The sequence below is a fragment of the Pteropus alecto genome, unplaced genomic scaffold, assembly GCF_000325575.1.
Source record: "Pteropus alecto unplaced genomic scaffold, ASM32557v1 scaffold134, whole genome shotgun sequence".
NCBI lineage: Eukaryota > Metazoa > Chordata > Mammalia > Chiroptera > Pteropodidae > Pteropus > Pteropus alecto.
Genome location: NW_006436283.1, coordinates 5,527,425 through 5,537,796, shown reverse-complemented (window position 1 = coordinate 5,537,796; position 10,372 = coordinate 5,527,425). Strand labels below are relative to the sequence as shown.

The 10,372-nt window shown below is 57.2% G+C and overlaps 1 protein-coding gene across 5 annotated transcripts in view; it reads left to right on the top strand.

Moving 5' to 3' along the window:
- The window catches only part of TTYH2 (tweety family member 2), a 32,039-nt gene extending 22,117 nt beyond the window's left edge, over positions 1-9,922 (top strand). Inside the window, exons 7-14 of one of the 5 annotated variants that reach the window (XM_025047129.1) lie at positions 749-818; positions 1,045-1,100; positions 1,605-1,697; positions 1,924-2,016; positions 3,591-3,733; positions 4,442-4,718; positions 5,089-5,167; positions 8,050-9,922. In XM_025047129.1, the coding sequence (XP_024902897.1) occupies positions 749-818; positions 1,045-1,100; positions 1,605-1,697; positions 1,924-2,016; positions 3,591-3,733; positions 4,442-4,718; positions 5,089-5,167; positions 8,050-8,117 (879 nt within the window). In that variant the 3' untranslated portion in view covers positions 8,118-9,922. Of the gene's footprint in view, positions 1-748; positions 819-1,044; positions 1,101-1,604; positions 1,698-1,923; positions 2,017-3,590; positions 3,734-4,441; positions 4,719-5,088; positions 5,168-6,022; positions 6,155-8,049 lie in introns of those variants that run through there. The other 4 variants (XM_006912258.3, XM_025047130.1, XM_025047132.1 and 1 more) reach the window with 4 other exon arrangements.
- The last annotated feature ends 450 nt before the right edge of the window (positions 9,923-10,372 follow it).

The following is a 10,372-nucleotide window of genomic DNA, read 5'->3' as shown; positions in this document are numbered from 1 at the left end:
GAGGATGACATTCTTGCTGTCACCTCCCCCAGGCCTGGACCTGCCCCCACTCAGCCCTATGGGCACTTGGTGGTCACCTAGCAGGCCATGCTTGGGGGATCCAGGCCCCCAGCTCGTCAGTGGCAGAGCCTGGAGCGCGTGTCCTCTGACCCCCAGCCCCATGCTCTTCCCACCCGCCATCTTGTCGTGAGCGGGACGTGCGCCCACAAGCTCAAAGATGGACTCAGCACCAGCGTAATTCTTTCCAAAGAGGGACCGGTGAGGCTTCATAGACTGACACCGCCAGAGCGTGTAAATCTTGATAACAGTGAGATAAAAAATAAAATAGAGATGAGCAAATGAGGCCATGGTGCAAATAACCGCAACACTCATCCTGCAGCTTCCTCTGGGCCCAGGCTCAGCAAGGTCCATCCCAGAAGAGGCATTAGAAGTAAGAGTAACAGAACATGGCGCCCGCTCTCTGCCAGTGACTTTTCCGAGTGCTTTACGTAGATTAATTCATATGTATTTCTCTCCACGTTATGGATGAGGCAACTGAGACACAGAAATAATAAGCCACTTGTCCTAAGTTACAGAGCTGGGAAGGGGCAGAGCCAGGACTCGAACCCAGGGCAGCTGGCTCCTGACTGTTCTTGTCCACCCAGAGTGAGCTGAGGGGTCCAAGTGGCTGGAGCCGAGGGCACCAGGCTCCTCCTAGGGCCCTGGTGTCATGACTTTCTGCACGCCCCCCCATCTCTCCCTGGCTCAGGGCACTAGTGACTTCTGCGTGGCTCCCGACACCTTCATCCTGAACACCACTGAAAGCCAGCTCAGCACAGGTAATGGGCTCGCGGGCCTCTGTCATCAGCACTCTGGCCAGCCAGACTGTACCTCTACTTACCTGTTTCAGCCTTGTGGTCACCCAGTCCCTCCCCACCCCCCCAATTCTGGTCGAGCTGGACCCCTTAGAACCTGGGAGCTCAAGGAGTGGCTTGGCCACTTAGGATGGATGAGGGCTTGATCACCTGTAAGCCCCTGCCTGACGCCAGTGTCTTTGCCTTGCAGAGGTGACCCGCTACTACCTGTATTGCAGTCAGAGCGGAAGCAGCCCCTTCCAGCAGGTACGGCCCACTCAGCCCAGCCCTCACCCCGCCCACAATCCCCTTCATCGGCATGCTCCCTCTTGACCCCATGCCCCAGCCCTGACCAGGAAGGGGCAGGTGACCAGTATTCTTTCTTCACTGTGGTCCTCTGAAAGGGGCGGTGCTCTCGGTGAGCATCCTCTGGATCAGGGTTTCTCACAGGCCAGCATGCGTGCCCATCACCCTGGGAGTGGTTACTACGGAAATACCATGCAGCAGGGCAGGCGTGGGGCCCAAGAGTCTGCATTTCTCATAAGCTCCCAGGACCACACTTTGAGTAGTAAGATGCAAGAGGACTGTGCATCCCTCTACAGCCTAAGGGATGAGGGGGAGGTTCCTGCAAGCAGGACAGGCCATAGTCAGGGATGAGGCTGCAGATGCAGCCAGGGGGAGGGGCCGCAGCCAAGGAACAGGCCCGTGGCAGCTGCAGGGGCTCCTGGGAACTCGAACCTGACAGCAGAGCTGTGGTCTCTCCTGGCCCAGGCACTGACCATCTTCCAGCGCTCGCTGACCACGATGCAGATCCAGGTGGCAGGACTGCTACAGTTTGCCGTGCCCCTCTTCCCCACGGCGGAGGTAAGGCGGCCTCCCCCAGCATCCATGCTGGAAGAGGGGGAACCCCAGGCCAGGGCCGTGGTGAGCCAAGATGTGGAGAGCGTCCCTCCCCATAGTCTGGCTCCTTCCTTGGGCTTTAAAGGCCTCCGTGCACCAGCTGCTGTTTGCGGTGTTATCCACGAGCCTTGGTTCCAGCTCTCAGTCTCTGCTTCTCTGCATGTTGGCTCTTCCCTCCTTCCTGCTTCAGAAAGATCTGCTCAGAATCCAGCTCCTGTTGAACTCCTCAGAGTCCAGCCTTCACCAGCTGACAGCCATGTTGGATTGCCGGGGGCTGCACAAGGTGCTGGGGTGGCCCTGGGGGCAAGTGGGGAGCGGGGACCCCCCAGCTGGCCACATGTTCCCAGAGAAGCCAGTAGGGGCTAGGAGAGGATTGCTGGGCCCCCTGCGGACCACAGGAAATGGGGAGGAAGCTGGGCAACGGGAAGGTGGAAGAGGCGCCTGGCTTCTTGACTCCAGTAGCTGAGACAAGCAGACTCGGTGAAAGACCAGGGGGCAAGTGTAGGAAGGTTGGATCGGGTGACCTGACTCCCAGCCATCTGGTCAACCCTCCCATCTCCCAGGGTTACAAGGGGACATCCCAATGTCACTGCCAGGGTCATCTCTCCAGGAATTTGGACTTTCAGACACTAATGCAGGGAATACACTGGGAGTTTGTGAGCCATTCCTGCCCCCCAAGCAATAAGCCAATGCATGTTGACAGCTTCCACAGCCCATGTGGATTTAGAGCAAAGAGTTGTACTAACGATCACTTGGTTTTGTGCTTAACCTTATTCTGTGCACTTTATATCCAATATGTCATTTAGTCCTCACAGTTATACTGCGAAATACATGTTATTTCATGAGAAATTTCCTAGACAAAGAAACTATATATGTGTATATGTGTGTGTGTGTAGATGGAGGGATGGAAGTGTGTGTAGAAGATGATAGATGATAGATAGATAGATAGATAGATAGATAGATAGATAGATAGATAGATAGATAGATAGATAGAGATGAGAGAGAAAGAAAGAGGTCTGTATGTGTGTGTGTGTGTGTGTGTGTGTGTGTGTGTGTGCGCACGTGCGTGTGCGTGTGTGTAGCTTACTGAAGATTCCAGAGCTAGCAAGTCAGGGCGTAGGTTGTGGGCCCTGCAGTCTGTCGCCCTCGGGCCCCCTCTCCCTTGCCCTCCGCATCCAAGCCCTCGGCAAGTCCTAGCAGCTACGCTTCCGAAGACGTCCCGAGTCCGTCCACTTCCCGCTCCCTCCACAGCTTCTGCCGTGCTCTAAGCACCGTCCCGCTGCCCTGGGCGACAGCCCTGGTCCCCCACTCTTCCTTGCCCCTTTTCCATCCATGGCCTTTCATATATAGCAGCCAGAAAGGTCTTTTTGAAAACAAATTGGATCACATCCCTTCCATCCCAGATCCTCCGGGGGCTTCTCGTCAACTTATGATGAACTAAAAACTCCTCGCCTACCCCGCAAGGTTCAGCGTGACCCGGTGGCCTCTCGCCCCATCCCCTGTTGGCCTTTTCTCTCTGTCCTGAACACGCCAAGCTCGTCCCCTGTGCCTCAGAGGCGCAGTCCTCTCCTGACCGTCCTGGCCTCAGAGTAAATCTCCCCACCTCTTCTGGCTGCCCACCCCCAACACCGTGCAGCCTTGTCTGTCTTGTCCAGAGCTGACCCTCCGGTAGGTGTTCAACAAATGCTTGTAGAGTGAATCCAAGAAGCCCCGTTGTGTTGGGCTCGAGTGTGGACCTTTAGTGGCTGTGTAAGGTGCTTGGGGGAGGAAGGGGCGGCTATCTAGGTCTGGGCTGAGGGAGAGGGGCTTCCAGCGACAAGCTCAGACCCCGGGCCGTGCCCCGCTCCCCCACTGCAGGACTACCTGGATGCCCTCGCTGGTGTCTGCTACGACGGCCTCGAGGGCTTGCTCTACCTGGGCCTCTTCTCCCTCCTGGCTGCCCTGGCGTTCTCCACCATGATCTGTGCAGGGCCTCGGGCCTGGAAGCACCTTACCACCAGGTGGGCTGCCTGGAAGGGGCTTCCTGGGGAGCAGGCGGGAGGCTCTGCTCTGACCGAGCCGAGAGCTCATAAGCCGGGGTGGACAAAGGCAGCAGAGGGCCCAGGCATTGAGCCCTAACGGGCCACCTGCATGTCTGCAGAAGGTTCCCTGAGAGTCCAGACAGACCCCCAAAAGGAGGTTCCAGGGGCGTGGCGGGGCAGGAGTGGGGCCGAGCACAGTGACTACGTCATCCCATGACTGGCTGTCCCTTGCTTGTCCTCTCTTCCTCTGCAGGACTTTGTGGCGTGAGGTATTGAGGAGAGCTTTGGGTGCTAGGAGGGGTGCCCCCAGAATGCCAGGAAGGATAGAGTGTGGCACTGTCATCAGGGCTCCTGCAGTCTCACTGAGGAGAGGGACAGAGATGAGATGGTATTTCAGCACCTCGAGAGTAGATCAGACAGGAGGAAGCAGGGTAGGGAGTGTCGTTGTACACGCGGTCAGCATGGTGGGCTGCCTGGAGGAGGCGGACGTGAAGTCGGAAACGGGGCTGAGTGATCTGAGGGAGTTTGGGCTGAGGAACATGTTTTAGAGGAAATTCAAGGACACGTGTGTATGTGGCCGTAGGGGGAGTCTTGGGAGGAAAGGCCGGGAAGCAGCCAGCACCCTGCGGCCTTTGGGCCTCCCTTGTCTCTCATGGTCGGCCATACCCTGTGTGTCTGTCATTCTAGGGACAGAGACTATGATGACATCGATGATGACGACCCCTTCAACCCCCAGGCCCGGCGCATCGCTGCCCACAATCCCCCTCGGGGGCAGCTTCACAGCTTCTGCAGCTACAGCAGCGGCATGGGCAGCCAGACCAGCCTGCAGCCCCCGGCCCAGACCATCTCCAACGCCCCCGTCTCGGAGTACATGTACGGCAGGGGCTCCTGGGGCCTCCCCTCGTGCCGTGTAGCCCTCGGGGAGATGGGTCTGTGGGCAGCACATCCGGGTCCGGAGAGCCAGGTGGGGAGGAAGCATCAGATGCCAACCGTGGTCCCCTCACTGCAGCCACAGGATGCCTGGCGGGAGGGCCCCAGGGAGCACCTAGTCCCCCCTGCACATCCACAAGTGTGAGGGAACCCCCTGGAGAAGCCACAAGCCCGCGGGGCAAGTCGCAAAGCTGAGAAGCTGCATCTCTCCAGGCTGCTCCTGGCCCCTGTCGCTCACCTATTGCTTCTTCCTGGGCCACCCGGAGCCCACACTCCCTCCTCTCTATCCGTGGTCCGCTTCCATCCCCCCATTCCCCTAAGGGACCCTCCTGCAGAAATCTGAGCTCCCCCCACCCCTGCCCCAACACACCTGACCCTCCTGAGCTCTCCTCTCGGCCCTGCAGGAACCAAGCCATGCTCTTCGGCGGGAACCCACGCTACGAGAACATGCCGCTCATCGGGAGAGGCTCCCCGCCCCCCACGGTAACCTGGGCTCCCGCAGCAGGGGTGGGCGGAAGCGTTCGTGGGCCAGGTGTCCGTCGGGGAAAGTGCCCCTGCCTTCGCTCTGTGGGACAGGGTGTTTCGTCTGCCCCATCCGGGTGGTTGGGAAGGGGCCATCCAGTTGGCAAACTGGGAGCACTGAAGACACAGGGTCAGTGACACAGGCCGCGACCCTGAGGACCAGGATGGTCACGTACGCTCCCGGATGTCCGGCGAGTGAGCTGGATGAACACTCGCCCGGGAGAGAAATGCAGGACGCCGTCTCCGTCCTCAGGAAGTGTGTCTGCAGGACTGGAGACTCAGGAAGGTCGCTTGTAGAAAGCGCCACGTGGCGCTTTGGGACCTGGAGGGAGGAATTGTCCCGGCTGCCCTTCAGGACCTGGGGAGGCCCCGTGGTGTAGGTGGCATTTGAGCCTTACCCTAGAGCAGTGGGCCTCGCCCTAGACGATGTTGCCCGCCAGGGAGGCATTTGGAGGCATCTTTGGTTGTCAGGACTGGGGGTAGTTGCTGCTGGCATCTAGTGGGTGGGGGCCAGGGATGCTGCTAAGCCCCCTAGAGTCACAGGACGGCCCCCACCTAAAAACATGACGAGCCTCAAGTGTCCCTAGTGTTGTGGTTGAGAAACCATGCTCTGACCCTTCGTCTCTCCCTGCCGTGACCCCACCTGGCCGTTTTTGCCCAGAGAGCCTCCCGCGTCCAGGGTCCTCAGCCCAGGACAGTGGGTGGGTCGAAGTCTGCGCTCAGAGTGGGCACCTCTTAAATGCCCGCCCGGCTTCTCTCTAACCGGACGCCACTTGGGTTCCTTTTATTTTATTTTATTTTATTTTTTGCCACCAGCTGCTGTGGACCTAGGAATACAGATTGATTTCAATATTAATCTGAGCACCACATAATTAGGGGAAATCTGCTGCTGTGAAAAATGAATTATTCAAAGCACCATGATGCCCAATAAAAATGATTTTTGGATTACCTTCTGTTTTGAAAGATCCAGGCCACTCTCCCTGCCATTAGCAGAGATAATCAAGAACTGACCTTATTTGCAAGGCTCAAGGACAGAATAAACCTTCTTCTGTAGAATTAAGACTTGCCCAGAAACCCTAATGGCTTTGGCAGAGTTGACTGCCCTGCCCCTAGGAAAGACCCTGCTCCACCCCCATCATGCAAGGGGCATGGGGAGACGATGACCGATGCTGCTGACCCAGGAGCCCACAGCATGGAGGTGTGGACACGTGCCCCAATAATGACCACGCAGCTGGCCACTCCCCACCCTCCCCCTGTGCCTGCTCTAAATAGTCATCAGTGCTCAGAGCAGCAGACATGTGGATAAACCCCTCCCTCTGCCTACGCCATCTCTGGGGCAGACAAGGGATTCACTAAGGTGGGCAATGTCCAGCAAGGCCATCGGAGTGCACAGCCCAGCCCGTTCCCTTAGTTACGAATGTGTCCTCCCTCAGCTCTGCCTTCCGGAACTGTTCCTGTCCTTCCAGCACCATGTCCTAGACTTGACGGACAAAAAGACGACGTGGGCAATTGTTAAAAATGCCAATCCCAGCACTTGATCCCAGAGGCGCTGAAACCGTGTCCAGGGCAGCTGCCTAGGTGATCCCGTTGTCACATTAGTTTAGGAAATGCTGCTTCTGGCAGGAGGGTCTCACCCTTGAGCACGCAGCAGAATCACCTGGGGTACTTGTTGCCACACAGGCTGCTGGGCCCAGGGATTTGCATTTCTAGCATGTTCCCAGGTAAAGCCGAAACTGCCGGTCTGGGTCAGCCTTCCTCACCCTCAGCTCGACTGCCGTCCTGACAGCCATGCTTTGCTGTGGGCTGTGCCCTGGAGGATGCTGAGCTGCATCTCTGGCCTCCACCCGGTCGATGCCAGTAGCAGCCCCCGCTTCCTCCCCCCAAGTGGTGACAACTAAAAATGCCTGCCAGACATTGCCAAGAGTCCCTGGGAGGACAAAATCAGCCCTGATCGAGACCCACTAGGTTCAAGAGTCTCTTCCCATACACACACGCCAGCTGGAAGCGTTTGTTCCCTGTCCGGTGTGAATGGCCAGGACCTGGACCCCCAAAATTACCCTGGGGCCAGGAGGCAGTCGGGGTCCTGCTGACCCTTGCTACTTGGGGTCAGCAGACCAGCAGCGTCTGGCGCCTGTTGGAATGCAGACTCTCGGGTCCCGTGATGTGAGACGTGATCATGTAAGAAGCCGCGTCTCTCTCCTTCCGAGCCGTGGCCGATGCCCACTGAGTGCTCCCTTCGTGCTAGGTCTCCGCTTCGCCAACTTGTCTGCACTTGGAAGAGCTCGTAAAGCACAGCCTGGTTGGAGAACCACTCTGTGAGGGGTCTTATCATTTCATCCTCTCAGTGCAAGAGCTGAGTGCTCTAAGCTCTATTTCGCAGGTGGGGAAACAGGCCAAGGTGATGGACGCACAGCTGGGACTAGCTGGGACGTGAACCTGGCTCTCTTGAGTCAGTGGACCTGGGCCCTCGGCCTGCTCGCCGTTCGGGCTCCTGAGTGTACTGGTGCACCCTGACGCCGTCCCTGGTGTCGATGTGTGCAGCGGAGTAGATGTGGCAGCCACAGTGGAGGGCGTGGCTGGTCAGTGCGTGCAGCTCGCATTCGAGCCTGGGAGCCAGATGTCTCGAAGGCCCACGGCAGGGAAGCATCACCAGACGGGAAGCCTGTGCGAGCCGGCCTAGTACCCTCCAGTCCCCATGATGCCCTGTCATTAAAACATGGTGCCTGACCGCTGTGGCTGGCCCGGATCTCCCTCCCTCAGAAGCTCCTGGCACTTTTGCTAGTGCAGTGTCCGGTGACATGCCATGACCCCGTTCTGACCGTCCCCTCCCCTCTCTTCCACAGTATTCTCCCAGCATGAGGGCCACCTACATGTCCGTGGCAGACGCACACCTGAGGCACTACGGGAGTGAGTTGCCAGCCTAGCACACTTCCAGAGTTCCCGCCTCCTTGATCCATTTTGGTTTTTACTCAATTCGAATGAGAGCTGCGTTTCTGTGATAGAAACCAAAGGCATCTGGAGATGCATGCAGGACTGCGGGATTGGAAGCCTCCTGCTGCCGCAGAGAATCAGCCCGGGGCCGGCTGAGATTCCTGACCAAAGCCCCAGGCAGATGGGGGACCCACGACTCAGACCAGCCTCTCCTTCTTCGGGCCTCTCCACACCAGAAATGTCCCCCTGGGGCTTGGCAGCCCCTAAGCTGGGAGCCTGGTTCAGCTCACCCCTGCATCCCACCCTGGCCAGGTGGGGAGTGGCAGTGAGGAGGGGCTGGGTCAGGCTCCAGGGTCCCATGGCCAGGACTGTGCCTCCTGTGAGCACAGCCAGAAGCCCAGATGACCACTCTCTCCGAGTCACCTGTCTCCTCCTGGCTGCACAGATGGGTAGCAGTTCCCTGCAGGCAAAGGTGGAAGGGCTGATCAGCAGATGCTTTTAAGGGAGGCATCATTGTTGTTGATAAGATCGGACACTATCCAAATCAGTCTCCTGGGGCCAGATGACCTCTTCCTGGGCCACAGAGGGAAGGTGTTGGAGACTGCATAGGAGGCTGGTGGCTCCAGGGCCAGGGAACTGCAGCCTCGTGCCTGGTGAACTCCGCAGTGAGAGACCCGTATGCATGAAAGCCTGACACGTTCTTCCCGGCTCTCGGTGACCCTCTGGCCTCACTTCCATTCCAGAATCGATGCTGTTTGTTCACTACACGTAGGGATGGTCTCAGGTATTGATAGATACTTTGAAAGCGACTTTAACTCTTGTTTTCCAGTGTTTTAAGTATTTTGATGATCCAAAGAATTGGAACTCGTAGTGCATCCAGTTTTTACAGTAGCTTTGGGGCTCGTTGCTTACACCTGACTTGTATCCCATTCCTCATCAGATTTTGCTGTCACCAGCCAGTTCTTTATGGATCTGGAGGTGGAAGAGAGGGGATTTTCCCAAGCAGCTGTTTGATGGGAATATGGGTTCATTCCGCTCAGAGGGGAGTCCTTTAAGAGAGGAGGTAAGGGAAATGGCAGAGTGTCCAGGTCACCTTTCCCCTCCCTTCTGTTCTCAAGCAAGTTTGTCAGTAAAGGTTCTAGCAAAGTGGGACAACTAGGTCTTGATGTGAAAACAGAGATCTGTCCTACCTGTCCCTACCCCGTTGTCCCAGGCCCCTGCCCTGTACCTGTCAGGTGAGAAGGAGCTTGTTAACCAGGAGAAAATGACCACCCATCGTTCTGCCCACGGAGGATGCAGGGTTGGGCCCTTTGGTGCTTCCAACATCCTACCAACTTGCAGTGCACGGCACAGAGTCCCCACAGCCTCCACACCAAGGCAGGGACACAGGGCGGTGTGGCTTGGGACAAGGGCTCCATTTCCATTTTGGAAGAGCCACTTTCTCTTCAAAACCTTGACAGCAGAGTGGTTCTCAGCTTCCAGCCGAGCCCCCATGACAGAACGGGGCCACAGGGCAACCAGGATGCTCTCACCCGCATTAACCTGTACATACCGTTACCATAAACACCTTTGTGTGGCCACGCCATGCGCAGATAAGGAACTCTGCGATGTCAAGGTGTTGCTTCTTAACGTTTCATTTTCGGCGACTAGAGAGTTGTTTTTAATGCATGGAAACTAAACTAGAACCCTTGGGTGGTTCCTGAAGGAGCCAGGTGGGCACACCTCTGCTTGGCACATGTGCGCCCTCACCTGGGGGACAAATAAACCACTTACACTAAAATGCGACTCAGTCTCTAACTTCCTCAGCTACAGGAATAAGGAGGGGACTGACCGGTCCCTTCCAGCTCCGTTATATATGGTGGGAGGGCTTCAAGGCAGATCCCAGTAGCAATTTCAGCATGAGTTTTGAAAGATGGGGCTACTGAATGAATGTCACAGGACCTCTCATGTGGCCACTAGCTACTCTTGGACTCAGACTTCATTTCTGCCCTAGTCCATCTCCTAAGTTCCCCCTAAAGGGACTGTGGTCGCACAGCTTTGCCATGATCCTTGCTGCGCTCTCTCCCTAAGTCCTGCACCGCCATGGAGCACCTGTCCAGGCGGGGGCCCCCTGAGAAGCAGTGCACCCTTCACACTTTCTTTGCAGTCTCATTTATCTGGTGAACAACCAAGCCAGCCTGGGATGGCTCTGCGGAGCAGATTCCAGCTCTCCGCCCATGGTCCTAAGCTGCTGTT